Below are 18,378 nucleotides of genomic sequence, written 5' to 3'. Positions count from 1 at the left end.
TTCTTAAGTGCTTTCCCAGTTCACGACTCTGAGGTTTAAGATGCACAACTTGTGTGATTTCATAATGATTGTACCTTGAGATGTGCACAGATAATAGCAATTTCAATAGATTGATTCTCTTTGTTTTCTTTTGTAATCGAGATTAAATTTATTGCACACACTGAGAAACTAACGCAAGCTGCCATCTTTTGTGAGTCCATAACTAATATGGACCCTGGTATCTGCTTCCGTTATATTGCAGCACCTGTCAGCATTTGTCCCATTGTTCCCACCCTTGTGTTCGACTACACCACGGTGCCCCCAATATGACTTTATTTTCCTGGAGGACATTGTGATGGATTAACAGGGTAAGTAGTTAAAGAAAGATTGAGCAACGTATTTAGTCAGATGCAAATTACGGACTCACAAAAGTCATTCCATCAGATCAATGCTAGGGCTCTTCAGTCTGTTTGGGCAGGTTATGGAAATTTGAAGTCTATACAACGACATTTGGAGAAGTTAAAGACATAGGCTGACTGGTTCTGATTGAAGAAAAGTCAACTGAATCTTTTACCGGGCAAAAAGTAAGAGTTGTACCTGTATTACAGAACAAAAACATATCTTGAGCAATGGCTTGGTTTATGGGCTTTGATTGGAAGGTGTGGTGAATGTAAGATAAAAGGATGAGCCCATGATGATCATGTAGTGTCAAGATCAATAAGTGCGTCTTTGATGTTGGGGGAATATTGATGGAAAAGAATGAAGAGATACACTCACTATCGGTTGGTGCTGTTTTAGAGCATGTGTCGCCTTGGAAAGTGAAATAGGTAGGAAGTGGCATGGTGACAAGCTGGTCAAGTGGTAGTATGTCACTGACCTAAGGTAGGTAGGATAAAAATATAAAGTAATGGTGTGTTGCTGTACCAGTACTGGGAAAGGAGGTGATGAGAAGGTAGGTCATGTCATGTTGCCCTGGGCATCCCTCCCAATTGATGGACCACATCAGACCAGCACATATATAACACATGTGCTACTTAGATTTGTAGGACATGCCACAATATTTCTTACAGTTGCTGTCTCTGGCTATAATAGCTATGTGTTGTACTTGCAGAAGACAGCAGGCAGCATGGACCAGTGTTTGAAGAACAGCCTCTGCCTACCATCTACCCAGAAGAATCTGAGGAGGCAAAAGTGTCACTAAACTGCCGAGCTCGCGCAATTCCTCCCCCAGTCTACAGGTAAAAGAAATTACTTTTTTTTTGCATAAATATGTCAGTGTGTTATTGTGGGTATTCAAAGGGATGTAGTTATAAATATTTGGTGTCTATATTAGAAGGTATGTCAAACCTGCTTTACCTCACTTTATGTTCCCTTTTACATTTTCTACTCCTCTATTGTCGTCATTTGGTCACTAGGTGAGTACTGGAATAGCGTTGATTTAGCCTCTGCATTGATGTAAAATGAGCACCATGTACACTATCACTATTTTCATTATGTCTAATGTAACTGTAGGAATGTCTTGTGGGTTAGGATCTCCCCTGGTCGCGTGGGCCTTCTCTCTTTGTTTTCTTACCTGTGGAAAATGTGCTTTGTGTTTGACGTAGGTGGAAGCTAAACAATCGGGACATTAACGTGGACGATAGCCGCTACAGTATGATTGGTGGCAACCTGGTTATCAACAACCCGGAAAAGGTGAAGGACCGTGGGAAGTACCAGTGCCTGGCAACAAACAAGTATGGAACTATCATCAGCAAAGAGGCTGAGCTGCAATTTGGATGTACGTAGCTATCTAGAAACCAGAAATCCTCCTAAATAGACCTATGTGCCAATGAAGATATAAAATTGTCAACTGTGGCAAAATTTTAAACTGCTATTGTTTGATGGTCATTTAACTTTTTACCAGTTTTCTCCTCCTTAGGTGTCAGCATTGACTCAGTGATAGCGTTCTAGCCTTTGAGTGATAAGGTTGGGGGTTTAAGCCCCACTCCATAGATGTGAGCATATAATATAGGCCGTTACTGCGCTGCAGTGTTGAGGGAGTGCCGTCTTTTGGATGAGATGTTAAATCAATACCCTGTCTGCCCTCTCGGGTGGACATAAAAGATCCCATGGCACTATTTTGAAGAAGAGCAGGGGAGATCTCCTGGAGCTCTGGTCATTTATCCCTCAATTTATCTCATTGCTGTTTGTGGGACCTTGCTGTGTGCAAATTGGTTGCTGTGTTTCCTACATTACAACAGTAACTACACTGTAAAAGTACTTAATTGGCTGTGAAATGCTTTGGGATGACCTGAGGTCGTGAAAGGAGCTGTGAAAATGCAAGTTCTTTTCCTCCATATTTCCTGAAACCGTTATCTCCATGACAAAAATGAAGCATCTATACTTTTGTTAGACTATTGATTTGTGGCCACAATACACACACACACGGTTAAGGTCAGTTATTGCTGGCTGTTTTCTGTAAGCTGCGGCTAACTTTCACAGTTCAGGGTATGGCAGAAAGTGGTTCTGGAGTTCCCTGGTATATCTTGTCTGTTTGCTGCTATGGTATGTGGATGAAAACACATCCAGCAGGTAACTCCGAGTATTTGACACAGATCAATGAATCAAACCATCCCATTCAATTCCAAACATGCTAGTGATTTTGATTGACAGTTGTGTCTGGGGTGAAGACAAGGCCAATGCTTCTTCTGATGGACAGCTCTGTGGCCAATAGTGTCCCATTCTGGGCTTACGTTTGGTTCATGCGCTCAGCTCAGCAGTCAGTTAGAAGCCAGCAAGGAGACTGAGCTGGAGTTTTCTCCACGGTAACGTTTCACCATGTAAGAAGTGAGCGACTGTTGAGAGGCAGTGCAGGACGAGCATCTTTGTTAGGTTGATATTCTGAGGAGAATAGTAAAGGTTGTAACTACTGTGTATACACTACTGATTACTGCTCATTTGTCTATTGGTTTCTAGTCTGAGCCTCGGTCTGATAGAGTGTACGGAAGATGAGTGGTTCACATAACGGCAGATGATGTATTCCAGTAAGCTGGAGTACCATGGCAAAGGTTCTCTGTTTGACCCCTGTATTATTCTAGATATTGAGGAGATAAAGACATACTTCGACTGGTAATGGCTGGAAGGTCCACTTAAGGGAATGGTTGTTGACACTGAACCCAAATAATACATTTAGTTTTTAAAAAAACAGAACGTAACCGCGCCCAACCGTTGAGAGGGTCAGAGAAGAGCAATTAAAATGATTCCGCGTCTTAAAGTTACTTAGTTACAATGAGGGGCTTGCAGAATTAAAGATTAAGTGGGGATCTGATCCAGGTCTCTAGAAAGGAATGGAAAAGAAAAGCTTGTATTTATATAACATTTTATCACGTGTCTTAGAACCATCTCAAAGTGCTTCGTGTTCAATGAAGTTCTTTGAAGTTTACAGCCCGCTGTGTACAGTCCCATGTGTAGACCTTTTTGCACCGAATTAGGTCTCACAAACATCAATGAATTCAGCGATCAGTTTTCTGGGTTTTTTTTATTGTGTGTGGCCAGTCAGGTTTCAGCAATGTAGGTTGTGATAATTCATAGATATCCAGGAGCCTTTTACAGTTACCTTCAGGCCAGGGAGAAATGTCAAAGGCATTGCTTTTGGACATTTTATGTGCATTTGTTTATTTCCCTTAGGAGCTTGTAGATAAATCCTGCATGCTATTTCAAATTAAACTCTGCTAGTGGGACAAGAGGGCACAGGTTCAAAGTAATGAAAATATTTTTTTTCTGATGTCAGGAAGTTCTTCAAGTAGAGTGGTCAATACATGGAATAGACTCCTGGGGGTTTTCAAACTGTCCTGTGTGTGAGGCCCACTGTGCTGCCAGGGAGTCCCCTCTGACCAACCAAAATAGGGCCATATCACCGCAGAAAATGTTTTATGTGACAGCAACAGAAATAAACTTAATTGTTGGCCAAAAAATACAGAAATATACATGGACTTCATTTTAAAAACCTGTGTGCTCGATTGGTGGAGACCAAAGACTGTTCCTAAGAAACAGTCAGATGCTGTGATGGAGGGGCTGTAACTTCTTTTACCAAGGATGAACTTGAATGGACAGAATAGTGTTCCTCATCATATCTACCCTGAGATCTTTTGTAAATTGGCAGACGTCCATGACACTGCAATTTCTACATGGATGTTGGGAGTGGACTCAACTGCTCACCTCTCATTGCTCCATGCTCCATGAATGCTCCCCTCCAGTTTTTTTAACGTGTACACTAAGGTGCATTAATTTTCTAATTAGAGTCTGTTTATTTGCCCTTTTATCTAATTGGTGACAGCACATCTCTCCTGAAGTGGTACAAGAATCTGACCTTCAACCCTGTCTACTTCATTCCAGTTCATTTGCTGTTTTAAAGCAGCAGGGATCAGTTTAAACCTTATCGGATTTTAGTTAGAAACTCACTAAGTGCAGGTCTGTCCTTTAGCCAATCTGAGTTGAAGAATCTTCAGAGTTTGTTGCTTGGGTTGCACATGAGATGAATTTATTACCAGCTTCGCTGTGTTGCTATAGACTCTGCTGATCACTTGGAAACAGTATCATTGTGTGACATAAAATGATAGTACCCGCACTCAGGAACCAGTTTCACATTAAGATTGATGGCATCGCACTGCAACTTTCACATAATTTTAGTCAGCTATTAAAATTTTACACTGAACTGTTGCCATTTTAGTTTCACTCATTTAGCTGACATGTATTTTCAGCCTTTTAAAAGCCAAGCCTGGCATTACCTAATCCATAATTGCCAATTTACCTCGTCTGATCACCTATTCCTTTTCGGCCGTGGCTATCTGTGGACCTGTGAGCCTTGGTCCTTCGACCAGGTGTCTCAATAAAATAAAGAACACAGAACAAAGCCGTGGGGAAGAGTCTATATCCACTGGCCGTTTCGACTCAAACTCGTTTGTAATTTGTCACTCAGGAGTTTTCAGGTCAGTTCACTGGAGAGTTATAAATCAGATCCCTCAGCTCCTTGTCATGTGCCCTCTGTTTACTATTATTATACAATAAGAGATGGCCAGGGACAGATTACTAAGCTATAAGCATCATTCATTGTTTATGGGGGTGGACGAGGACTTGTAATGAATGTTTATGAACTCCTAGCCAATCCAAGGCAGCACATGCCTCTATAATGTGCCCCTGGCCTTCCATTACTCTCTAGATTGTGCAGTGTGCATGAAATTTGATCCCAAATCAATTCAGCTTATGATGTCCCTACCAAGCAAACTCGGATGCAGCAGAGAGGTGCTTCAAATTTAGTTGAGTGAAATCTCTCTTTCCCTTGCATTGACGGAAAGAGCTATTTAAACAAATCTCGGTTCCAGTGTTTATCTTTGAAAGAAAGAAGAAAGAAAGACTTGCATTTATGTAGCACCTTTCACAACCTCAGGATATCCCAAAACGGTCTACAGCCAATGAAGTACCTTTTTTGAAGTGTAGTCACTGTTCTGATGTAGGAAATGCGGCAGCCAATTTGTGCACAACAAGGTCCCACAAACAGCAATATGATAATGACCAGATAATCTGTTTTTAGGTGTTGGTTGAGGGATAAATATTGGCCAGGACTCCGTGGAGAATCCACTGCTCTTCTTCGAAATAGTGCCATGGGATCTTTTACATCCACCTGAATGCTGCACAGTCGATGATTTTACACCTACAGACTTAACTACATCGACAAAAAGTGAATGTGCTTGCACTTGGTTACAATTATTTCAAGGAGTATAGGCGAGTATAGAGTGTCTTAGAGAATCTCTGAGATACAGTCACAGAAAAAGTAGGTGAAATGCTTAACAGTATTGTCCCTGTTGGTTTAACTGCCGTTCTGTCGGTGCCTTAGTGAAAATTGTTCACGTGTCAGGATTGAAACCCATGGGAACACCACTCAGTGAAAAATTCATTCATGTGCGTCACTAGTTGCCTCTCTTGAAGAGGAAGCAAAATCTAGGGGAAGTACTTTTCGTTCAAAGCATTCTCCCATCTTATACTAAGTAAACTAACTTCCCAAGGCTTGCATGATATTTTTTAAGTGTGAATTCCTATTAATTCTGTTAGTGCCTGCTTTTTCTGTCACATACTGAAAAATGACTGCATATCATTTTTGTTAATGATTGGTTGGAAGCTGTTGCCTGTATCTGTGACTGTTTTGCACCTTCGAATTGTGGCTATCGACTACAATACTATTGTGATGAATTCAGATATTCCTTACTGTTAAGGATCATACTTGAAGTGTCAGAATAGATTTCCATAAAAACAACAGAAGAACTTTGGCTTTATGCAGCTGAAACAGATATTTTTGAGTTATTTGGACTGTTGAAGAATGAAAATTCAGTCAGTGAGAGCAAAGATTGTAGTGCTTTAAATCATGATAATTAAGCCCCAGTTTTAACCGAACAGGCCTGGCGGGAATGGAGTGGGTTCGGGTTGGATGCTGGTTTTACATCCTGCCCGATTTTATGCTTCAGTGGAGCCGAATGTCGGGATGGGGTGTAAATCGGGTGTCGGACCCCATCCTGCCATGTTCTCGCTGGACGGGCGCGGTTAAAAATCGGGGCTTCCCTCTTCGAAATTCCACTCGTGACTGACAGTGAATAAAATGGACGCCTTTCCATCTCTTTCTCCTCCAGATCTCGAGAGATTTCCAACTGATGAACGCCAAGCCGTGAGAGCGAGGGAAGGAGTTGGTGCGATGCTTATCTGTGCCGCACCTCCACATTTCCCAGGTAATTCCTCACTTCTGCCCTGCCATTCCATCAATTTTTATGAGCATCTATTGCACTTTCTTTTTGCGTTGCGTTTCTTGACAATTTTTCTCCCTCCCCCGAAAGCGTTGACTCCTTCCTGGAGTGTGCCTCATCCAAGGAGGTGTAAGCATTGGTGCTGAATGTTGGCAGGCTGTCATTTGGGAAGGGGGCAGGGCGGGGAGCATCACACTGAAAGCAGATCTGATCTTCAGATCGAGTCCCTGAATAGTGATCAAGAGTAGAACACTGGCTAATTGTTCCCCCCTCTGACCAAGGGGTGCTCAGGCTAATTTTAATGCCCCTGACACATCCTCAACTGAGATCAAATAACTCAGCAGAGACTGGGAATTAAACCTGGGACCTTCCTGGTCTGTGTGTATGGCCATCAGCAGTGTGTTCATTATATTATCAGAAAATGCTGGAAAAACTCAGCAAGTCAGGCAGCGTCTGTGGAGAAAGAAAGAGAGTTAATGTTTTTCTGTTTCTTTCTCCACAGTTGCTGCCTGACTTGCTGAGCTTTTCTGGCATTTTCTGTTTCTATTTCAGATTTCCAGCATCTGCAGTATTTTGCTTTTGATCCATTATATTATCATTCCTCTTTCCCCATACGGGTTTGCATATTGCCTTTTGTCTTGAGAGAACCAAAGGGTAATGTGTAGCACAGATGGCAGATTTCTGATAATGGGATGTTTGGCAGCAAGATCGTAAGATGCAAATGACTTATTTAATGTCTCTGTTTTCAGCCTTATTCAAGTGTGGAGAGTAAGTGCCGAAACTGGTTTCCACCCAGCATTTTTTTTATTCGTTCATGGGATGTGGGCGTCGCTGGTGAGGCCAGCATTTATTGCCCATCCCTAATTGCCCTTGAGAAGGTGGTGGTGAGCCACCTTCTTGAACTGCTGCAGTCCGTGTGGTGAAGGTTCTACTTTTTTAAAGCAAGATTTTACAACTGAGTGGCTTGCTGGGCCATTTCAGAGGGCAATTAAGAATCAACCACATTCCTGTGGGTCTGGAGTCACATATAGTCCAGACTGGGTAAGGACAGCAGGTTTCCTTCCCTAAAGGGTATTAGTGAACCAGATGGGTTTTTACGACAATCCAGTAATTTCGTGGCCACCATTACTGATACTAGTATTTTAATTCCAGATTTTATTTAATTAATTGAATTTAAATTCCCCTGCTGCCGTGGTGGGACTTGAACTCATGACTCCAGATTATTAGTCCAGGCCTCTGGATCACTCATCTAGTAACATAACAACTATGCTACCGTACCCTATTAGCATCAAGTAGTACTGGGATGGGCATATTGGATGCAGGAGGAACTTCCCACAATTCTGCTCTAAAAGGGTCACCACAACATCCACTTCAAAACGGTACCGGCCACCCTCCCACCAAATAATACTCATGGTCCTGTCTATTTTATGTGGTTTCAAATTATAACTTATTAAAGGCTTCAGCCTGCTATGTCTCTGGGATGTCCGTGTGAGGATCCCTTTGTCCTGTGGCAATGGTGGTACTTGGTGATCAGTCGGCAAAACTGATCAGACCTAGTCATCGTATTCAATAGGCATTATCTCTCATAAATGGGTTTCCTTTGTTGTCTTAAAGCATATCATAGGAACATAGGAACAGGAGTAGGCCATTCAGCCCCTCGTGCCTGCTCCGCCATTTGATAAGATCATGGCTGATTTGTGATCTAACTCCATATACCTGCCTTTGGCCCATATCCCTTAATACCTTTGGTTGCCAAAAAGCTATCTATCTCAGATTTAAAATTAGCAATTGAACTAGTATCAATTGCCATTTGCGGAAGAGAGTTCCAAACTTCCACAACCCTTTGTGTGTAGAAATGTTTTCTAATCTCACTCCTGAAAGGTCTGGCTCTAATTTTTAGACTGTGCCCCCTACTCCTAGAATCCCCAACCAGTGAAAATAGTTTCTCTCTATCCACCCTATCTGTTCCCCTTAATATCTTATAAACTTCGATCAGATCACCCCTTAACCTTCGAAACTCCAGAGAATACAACCCCAATTTGTGTAATCTCTCCTCGTAACTTAACCCTTGAAGTCCGGGTTGAGCTGCAGAAAACATTGAGCTGTTAGGGGAACCCATTACAGTTATGTAGGAAACTGCAATAGCCAGACGATAATGCCTCACTCCACCAGGTGTCAGATCCTTTAAACTTTCAGCCTGTTTGCTTGCTTCAAAAACAACAGTTCCACGCTGAAAGATGGCCAGTGACATAAATTAAAGCTCCGGCTCCTCAGCTTTCCTTCCGGAAGAATCATCCAAATTCTGGGGTCAATTGGAATTTGCATCTTCCAGATAGATACATCTCATTGTGAAAGTCTGCCAAGAGACAAACCTGACCGTTTGCCCAAAAGTCCTGCCTATCAGATGAAAAATGTTGATCTAAAAAGAGGATATTAAGATATGGACTTACTCTAATTTTTTCTCAAAGTATTGTGCTGTTTCAGAGTCTCGCTGTGCCTTTTGCTGTTGTGGATTAATTAACCTTCCAATAAACCCGACCAAGTACTTTGAACCTGTACATTTTGTTCAGGCACCTTGCTATTTTCCACCTTTCGGATAGGACAGGAGAGGACAGTGGGCATCCCTCGTAGGCGTGTGGGCAGCCATCCTGGAGCTGCCTTTAGCTGACTGTTCACAATTTTAACTTGCTCAACAAAGCAGGCAGCTAGGGCACCCTCCCAAAGCTGACAGGGGTCCTTTTTTGCATATGCATGTCATGCCCTGATGACATCATTGGGACCCAACTGCAATTTTAACTCAACGGCCTGAACGTGATTCTGCAGCGGGAAGAGGATCCAGAGCCAGCTGAGGCTCAAACAGGTAAGTGCTTTCTCTTACTTTCCTTGTGGGGCCTGGTGCTCCTTCGGGTCCCACAAGGAAAGCTCAGGCCTCCCCTGGAGCGGACCCATCCCGATCATGAGAGCCCCGCGGGTCGGCCCCAGCAGTCAATCCCACCAGCGACCTGGTGCCATCGGGCGGTTGCTGGGTGGCATGATTTGCCATCGCTTCCCTCCCAGAACAGGTGGAAAGTCAGCCGGAGGGATTTAAATGAGGCCCGGGGAGTTAACATACCCGTACATGAGGGAGATAGAACAGAGGAACAGGAATAGGCCATTCAGTCCCTCGAGCCTGTTCCGCCATTCAGTTAGATCATGGCCGAACTGTATCTTAACTCCATTTACCTGGCTTGGTTCCATATCCCTTAATACCCTTGCCTAACAAAAATCTATCAATCTCAGATTTGAAATTTTCAATTGACCCCCAGCCTCAACAGCTTTTTGGGGGAGAGGGTTCCAGATTTCCACTACCCTTTGTGTGAAGAAGTGCTTTCTGACATCACCCCTGAATGGCCTATCTCGCCATTTAGAGAGGGGTGGGAGGGAGGGTGAGGAAGAGAGGGAAAAAGAGATTAGCTGTGGAGGCCAAACTCCATTAGACACAGAATAGAACCGTTCCCCATTTTATCGCCCAACAGTCAGGAGATAGAGCAATTTGCAGGAACCACTGCTCCGTCCCTACCGGCTCCTGTTTTCTGTCCACATCCTAAGGGATGGCATTCATTTAATTAACATAAAGATGAGCGGCAGCATGAAACCTGCTGGCATTCAAACTCTGGCGCTCGACCAACTGAGATCCCTCTTTTGTGTGCGTGTGAATGAGGTCACATTTTTCTTTTGCTGTCTTCCACCTTCAATCTCCCCGGAGAGAATAACCTTCTCCCTTCTCTTCTGGGGGAGATTATCTTCCCTGACCAAGTGACCCGTAACAAAGGGCTGGGATAGACCCAGAGCTTGTCAGACAACAGGGGCCACAGCCCAGCGGGCTCGTCTACCCCTTCATCCTCCTCATGCATTGACAGAGATACTGTGTAAGCTAAATTTGACGAAGTGAATGAGTGCCTCTTCCCTGTTTAAACTCTCTGGCTCTGTCAATAAATGAGAGATTGGAAGCTGCATTTCAAATGGAAATGGAAATACAACATATGGAAAAACAGTTGTCAAACCCACTGGAATTGGAATGTAACTATCTTAAGCTAAGTCCCAACAGGACTTTAACTGTCTTTATTTGTTTTTAAGTCGATTGTATCAATGAGAAACGTTTTTGTGCAGTGCATATCTCTCACCACCTTGTGGCTGTTAGCAGTCACTACGTGGGATACAATCTAGGATTTCTGGAGTCATCCATGGGATTTTACATCTCTTGCGATATCTGTGGATTCAAAAACAATATTTGATCCGGAAGATTGTGTCAATATTTTATCAAATCTGCTCGAAATGTTCAAGTGCGTGCAGCTGGAAAATAATCCCACCGTCCGGTAAATGCAGAAACCCACAAACCGGGCCTTCAGCAGAGGGTCAGTGAATATAAAGCCTACTCGTACATGGGTGCTGTGTTGGTGTTGCTGCGAAATCCCAAGCATTCAGCATTGCGGTTTATAGCAAGTGCTTACTATGAATGAGACAGCAAGTGTGACAGGTTCCTCACTGTGTTGGAAGATTGTTTGGGGTAGATCCTGACTTGGTACGATATTGTAAAACGGGTGATAGCGAGCCAGCCAGCAGCCCGTTTTGCATCTCTCCCCGTTTTTATTTCCACTGAAGTCAATGAATGGGGAGAGATGTAAAACGGGCTGCTGATTCACTATCACCCGTTTTACACTGTCACACAAAGTCAAGGTCGACCCCTTTGTCTTTTCTAAACCCCAGCTCATCTCTGTGAATAGTACCTCACCGTGGCCTCTCTTTCATATTCTGGGAGGATTAGTATGTGTACTTTCCTCCCTTCCCTGATTGCTGTTGTTTCCCATCTGAGATACCAGTAAACATTCAGCATTACTCCCTGTCAGTGAAACACTACTGAGCCCCCAGGAGGGGTATGCCCACCTGTCCCATGCGGAGCGAGTTCAGGGGGACACTGAGGTTTCCACAGGTTTGCTTCACACTGGGTGCTTGACTTGCTTCTTTCTCCTCTCCTCTCTATTCCTTCACTTGACTTGCTGCTTTCTCATTTGTTACTGTGTAATGCAAAATGTCCCCTTATCACCATCTTGCAGGCTTGCTTAAAGTAGTTGCTTCTCATTGAACTGAACCTAGATTCTCTATCGAGAAGTTACCAGCCGCCTCTTTATTGTTCTGTACATCAAGGATTCTGTTACCTCGGCTTAATGTAGCACTCTTCCTAATTTCCTTCAAGAAGCCCCAGTAGCCAATAATTAGAGTGCAATGCGAACTAAGAATTGAATTGACAAGAAGTGGACAGCACTCCCTCTCCCCTAACAGAGAACCCCAAAGTAACCATTCCCAACTTACATATCCTGGCGTGAACAAGCCGGATGAGGCAGACACCAGAGATCTGGCCGATCCATCTCACTGCAGAATACCTCCAATACCCCGTGCTCGTACCTTTCAACTGACCTGGTTTCTATGGGTGAATTTCGGTCCTGTCCCGCTGACTAGGTTTCGGAGCAAGATTCCTGAATTTTAAAATGTTCTACAAGCCAAAAACTGTTGTTCCTGAGACTTATTTTGGGGCGTTAAAGGAGTTGGAGATAAAGCAAATTGGAAACACTTTTTTCCCCATAGTTCTTGGTGTATGTTTATGGTACTAGCAGATGCGTCCTTGGCATTGCTCACTGTGATTGAGGATACAGTGATTAACAATGTGTAATGGAGAAAGTTACAGGAATTAAGTGTGATGTTTACAGGAGGTGCATACCATACACAAGACTTTAATATATAATGACTGATCTCCCGTGGCATTGCTCCTGGTGCCTCAGGATGTGCAGAAGTGTGACAGCTAAAGTGTGACAGGAAGTGAGTGTGATGCTTACAGGAAGTATGTGCTATGCGAAATACTTCTAATATATTATAGATAAGTGTATTTAATGGTGTATTATCAGTGTAGTTTTATAGTTTAAGCCTTAAGCTATGCTCTGGCCGAATACAATGAAAATTTAACTCCTCTGATTGAGAAGTGTAGGGATACAATAAATTAATCACACGCCAGGCTGATTCTTCCTTAATTTGTAATTTGGTTTTGTGGATCACACAAAAATGCATTAAATTCATTAGCGTATAAATAGTGAATAAATATTAAACTGTAAGTTGTTTGAATGTTTGTGTCACTGCACACAATTAAAATGTTCCTAATTTTGGCCATTTGCCCCTGTTTTGTGGAGCCTGTATCCCTGATTCTAAGTCTACAGGTTGAGAGATACTCCCCTGTCCCCGTCTGTCCCATCGACCATCCACCCCTGCGGCCTAGACCGAGGGCAGGAAACTAAATTAAAATCTGCTGAGAGAGAGCAATAGGTTAACGTTTCAACTGGGACATTTCTGGAGTGTAAGCTTTGACTTTTCTCTTCTAGGTGCTGACTGACTTGCTGTAGTTTCTCAGTACTTTCTGTTCTTATTTAGCATCTAAATAGGACTTTGTTGCGAAGTGAGTCATTGTCATTTTACATTGAGTCAGGGAGGGGAGGAGGTGAATATCTTTCCTCTCTCACGATCGTATCAGGACTCTCAGCACTGCCCATAAATTGGCAGCTTTGCTAACAAGTCACGAGGATTTCAGTCCTCGTGAGTGAAGCTGCTGTATTTGTGCAAAAGTGGGTACCTCTCTTAGATTGGGATTAAGGTAATTGGAATCAAGACCTCTGGTTAAGAGATGTCACTGAATTGTAAGGTGTCAGCCATCGCAAAGTGGTAGCAATCTCACCTCTGAGTCAGAAGGTTGTAGGTTCAAGCCCCATTCCATGGACTTGAGCACAAAATCTAGGCTGACACTCTAGTGCAGTACTGAGGGAGTGCTGCACTGTCGGAGGTGTCGTCCTTCGGATGAGACGTTAAACCGAGGCCCAGTCTGGCCCCGCAGGTGAATGTAAAAATCTCATGAATTATTTTGAAGAAGAGCAAGGGAATTCTCCCCGGTGTCCTGGTAAACATTTATCCCTCAACCAACATCACTGAAACAGATTATCTGGTCATAATCATACAGTGTTTGTGGGACCTTGTGTGCAAATTAGCTGATGCATTTGCAACATTACAACAGTGACTACACTTCCAAGGTAATTAATTCACTGTAAGAAGCATAAGAAATAGGAGCAGGAGTAGGCCATACGGCCCCTCGATCATGGCTGATCTTCTACCTCAACTCCACTTTCCCACCCTATCCCCTTATTCTTTGATTCCCACAGTGTCCAAAAATCTGTTGATTTCAGTCTTGAATATACTCAATGACTGAGCATCCACAGCCCTCTGGGGTAGAGAATTCCAAAGATTCACAACCCTCTGAGTGAAGGAATTTTTCCTCATCTCAGTCCTAAATGGCCGATCCCTTATCCTGAGACTATGACCCCTAGTTCTGGACTCTCCTGAGGTTGTGAAAGGTGCTACAAAACGCAAGCTCTTTTTATTTCTAATGGGAATATTCCCTCTCATCACGACTTCACGCAGTATCGTAATACGTTGATTTTGCTAGAAGTACGAAAATAGAGAACTTGACGCCACACCTACAGTGTATCTCATTTTAGGAATACAGGAACATCACCCTGACCCAAACTCTTGCTTCACGTGACCCAATGGTGCTTGATGCTGACATCGAGTGCAGAGAGTGGAGCAATGATCCATTCGCCCAGCACTGACATCCACCAGCACAAACTTTCCTAAAACTCTTTCAAAAATTGCATTTCAACTAAGACTTCCATACTTAACCAAACTCTGGGTTCACTGCAGAGGTAACTGTTTGAAGCCCTGTTCGCACCTAACCGCAATGTTTTGTTTCCCCACAGATGACCTCACCTATCGCTGGCTACTGAATGAATTCCCCAGGTTTATTGTGTCCGGCAGGCGCCATTTTGTTTCCCAAACGACCGGGAATCTTTACATTGCGAAAGTAGAAGAGAGCGACATGGGCAATTACTCCTGCATTGTCACCAGCCCATCAATATCCAAAAGCGTTTTCAGCAAGTACATTCCTCTCATCCCTCAAACTGACGGTGAGAATTCACGTTTTTGCAACTCACGGGGGAAGAAGGAAAACGTTTTAAGTGCCCAGATTAGATTTATTCTGCGCCACCAATACAAGGAAACTCGGGTCTAATAAGCAAATCACCCCGAAAGCATAAGGTTTACGACACAGCCTATAAGTTGTATTGTAAACCGCAAGAATTCACGATCGTGGTGCAGTATTTCGCATGCCAACAACGCACATCGAGAATTCGTGCATGGAGGCTCATCTGTCGGGAATAATGGCAGGAATTTCCTGCAGGGCATTGATCGCTGTCCTCAACTTTGAGATGTGCACTCCTGGCCCACGAAGTCCTGCACAAATTTATAAAATCTGGCCTTACGGTCGCTTGGAGGTTCAAGAAGGAATCTTGCTAGCTGAATATGTCTCCCCTTTTCCCCCGCCTCTCTCCACCCACCTCCTCTGAAGGCTCTGACTCTTGTTGGGTTACAGACTGGGCTGGGGGGCCCTTCAGAACTTCAGCAAAGTGGCCACTCTTCAAGTAGGGGCCCACAGCAGATCATGTGGAGGGCATTGCAGACCCCAGCTTTGCTCGCATTTGACATGCCCACACGTGGACACCTTCCGTCAGGGGTCACTGAACAGCGATCCGGAGCAGGAGGCCTTCCCTAGCCGATGGGCATTGAGACCAGCTGTAGCATCCAACTGTTTCCCCAGTTGAGAACAGTCAACTCCGTACAGCCTGGCATGAAACCAATATGAAACTGTTCTATGCTCAAGCTGTAGGACTGGCTGGCCGCTTGGGAAGGGGAGATTCTTGGAGTTTAATGGGAAAGGTTTGTAGGTGCTGGTATGTCCAGGCATAAAGTGGACCTTATTCATAATGAGCCTTTCCAGTCCTAGTTATCCAGCACACGTGCAGCTTCCAGTGGGAGTCACTTTGTAGCAATCAGGAGCGTGAGCCTTGCTAGTGATTTTTAAAAATTCCTCACTGAGGCCAATTGTATCATGCCGACCACTGCTGCAGTTAAGACTAGCCCACTCAGCACAGGCTGGGGATAGAACCTGGGACCCTCCCAGTGTTATGTCTCAGCCACTCGTTGTATAAACTCGGTGAGCCATCAGGGAGCCAAATCGTCTTTTTGTTGCAATAAGGAATTGGGCCAGATTTTGCTGTCATAATAACGGTGAGGCTAATAGTGCTTGTCGTTATTTATGTGCAAATGGTACAGCAACTTCAGGTGAGGGGCCCCTCATGCCCACACGTGGACACCTTCCGGCAGGGGTCAAATAAACTCAAATATCCAAAAGTTGCTGTCAGAGTTGTACCGCTCCACAATTAGCTTCGCAAAGGCAGCATCTCGTTATCTGCCTCACCATTGAAATGCATTGAACGGTGTGAAGTATTTGACCCCTGCCGGAAGGTGTCCACGTGTGGGCATGAGGGGCCCCTCACCTGAAGTTGCTGTACCATTTGCACATAAATAACGGCGAGCACCATTAGCCTCACCGTTATTATGACAGCAAAATCTGGCCCAATTCCTTATTGCAACAAAAAGACGATTTGCGCGGTAGATATGAACTAAACTCGCCACAGAATGTTAAGTGGTCATTTCAGTCTAAGTACCCTTTTAGTGACCTGATAAGTGTTAATTACTGCCAGTCAATCTCTCTGGCACTGAAAATTAACTTTTACAAGTGTGGAGTCTCATTCTGTCAGATTTTAATTGTTGGAGATTTTAAAAATGTAAGATTTAAATTAAATTTTTTCTTTAACTTTTCCTTTCTGTCTCTTTTTTCTCTCTCTCGATCCAGTTTTCTTTCCCTCTGTTTATTTCTCTTTCTATACCTGATTTGACATTGAGTTCACCCTCTCTAATTTACACTTCCTTCTCAGTCCTTGCGCTGGTAATTTCACAATCCTTCAATCTGGTTAAGGAGATACTCAGTTACTTGCCCTGTTCACTCAGGTCCCAGATGCCCTGTTTCCCTTGCTGCGACGTTATCAGTTCGCACTTTCAGCAACCCAAAAAATAAAAAACCCAAACGTGCAGGAGCAAGTTTAACTAACGCAGACACTGTTAGATGCCCTGCCACAGCAAATTACGGCCCATTATAAACACCGCGTGAGTTTCTATAATTCTGTGGACTTGTGCTGTTTTTCATTTTACTCAAGTAGCACTTGTGATTAAATGATCACAAGCATTCGTAGTAATATTTCTTGTACTAAACTGTTTGATTTAAATCTCAGGCACCGTAAAACGATATCCAGCCGACATTAGAGTGAAGTTCACAGACACCCAAGTCCTCATGGGCCAAAATCTAACTCTTGAATGCTTTGCAATTGGAAAGTAAGTACGAGGAGTAAGCTCATCACTGATTTAAAGGGCGTCGTGGTCCCCTCACGCTATACGATTTATTTTCTCCTCAGTCCTAGATATTAAAGAAGCCAACTTGTTTATCTATCTCCAATCTTCTCCCCTCCTTTCCTCTCACCCTGACTCCTTGCTGAGAGATGGGTGAATAGGAGGCAGCTGCCTCCATTACCTTTCCCAAAGGACTATTCTTCAGGTGTTGCAAGTCTTCAACCTCATAAGTGTCTTTGGCACAGAGGAATGTACAAGCCCATGGCAGTCCGTCCAGCCGATCTCTGTCGACAGGCTATTCAACCGTTGAAGGCATCGCATCTGGGTCTATTCCTGTCCTCATGAGATCTCCACACCCTTTCCAGCAAGGGGCACTGGATAATGATCGGGAGTGGGAGCACTGGCTGATTTATTCCCCCACCCCTCCCTCTCTCCCCAGCACAGGGGTGTTGAGGCCATTTGTACCGCCCCAGCTCCCAATCTGGCTGAGATCAGCCAACGCAGTGCAACTTTGGAAGCTGAACCTGTGACATTGTGATTTACACGACTTCAGTGCCATGCCAAGCACTGCGTTTCCCCGCTAGATATTTTCTTTCTGGGGGCACTTGCACTCGCTCCGGGAATGTGTTTTCCCACTCTCCTCTCTTCACCCTGGAGTTCGGGCTCTGCAAAGGGCAGCAACAGCAGAGATGCGGAGCGGCCAACCTTCAACTGCTGTTGTCCCGTGTGGGACCCTGGCTGGTCCCAGCTCCCGAAACACAGGTCTCATTGCTGCCTCCTGCGACCCGAAGGTAAACCATGCTGGGGTTTGATAAGGCCGGCCACCAGAACCCCCGAGGATAAAACAGGTCTTCCTATCAGCCGCTGTAAATAGGAAACGTGATCAAATTGTCTCTCCTCATCTACCAGAAAGAACGAGATAAATAAGGTCAAGAACGAGATCGCTTGGGTTCGACTTGCGAATGTGTCAACTGAATTTATGTTTTTTATTGTTTAAAAACTGAAAATGCTCAGCCACTGAAAAAGGAAAGACAGGTTAACATTCATGGGGATGTTGGGAAGGGTGGAGCCTTTTATCGGGACTCCCCTCGTACCATTTCCTGTCTTCTTCATATGCTGGCGGACTTGCTGTGTTTCTTATTTTTACTGGCTTTATTTCAGTAAATATAAATATACTGTTATATATCTTTATTTTTTTCTAATTAGTGTAGTGAGGGGTTTTCATAGAACAAATAAGGAGAAACGGTTTCCACTG

General features: G+C 43.9%; 1 protein-coding gene across 1 annotated transcript in view; it reads left to right on the top strand.

Annotated features, from left to right (window-relative positions):
* Positions 1-18,378, top strand: part of cntn1b (contactin 1b) — a 373,705-nt gene that overhangs the window by 22,708 nt on the left and 332,619 nt on the right. Inside the window, exons 2-6 of the mRNA XM_067999885.1 lie at positions 1,091-1,217; positions 1,584-1,756; positions 6,639-6,734; positions 14,579-14,785; positions 17,009-17,108. Of these exons, the coding sequence (XP_067855986.1) occupies positions 1,091-1,217; positions 1,584-1,756; positions 6,639-6,734; positions 14,579-14,785; positions 17,009-17,108 (703 nt within the window). The remainder of the gene's footprint in view (positions 1-1,090; positions 1,218-1,583; positions 1,757-6,638; positions 6,735-14,578; positions 14,786-17,008; positions 17,109-18,378) is intronic.

Source organism: Heptranchias perlo, chromosome 18, assembly GCF_035084215.1.
Source record: "Heptranchias perlo isolate sHepPer1 chromosome 18, sHepPer1.hap1, whole genome shotgun sequence".
NCBI classification, from domain to species: Eukaryota; Metazoa; Chordata; class Chondrichthyes; order Hexanchiformes; family Hexanchidae; genus Heptranchias; species Heptranchias perlo.
The sequence above is the reverse complement of the archived record's forward strand: the minus strand, read 5'-3'. Positions and strand labels throughout refer to the sequence as shown.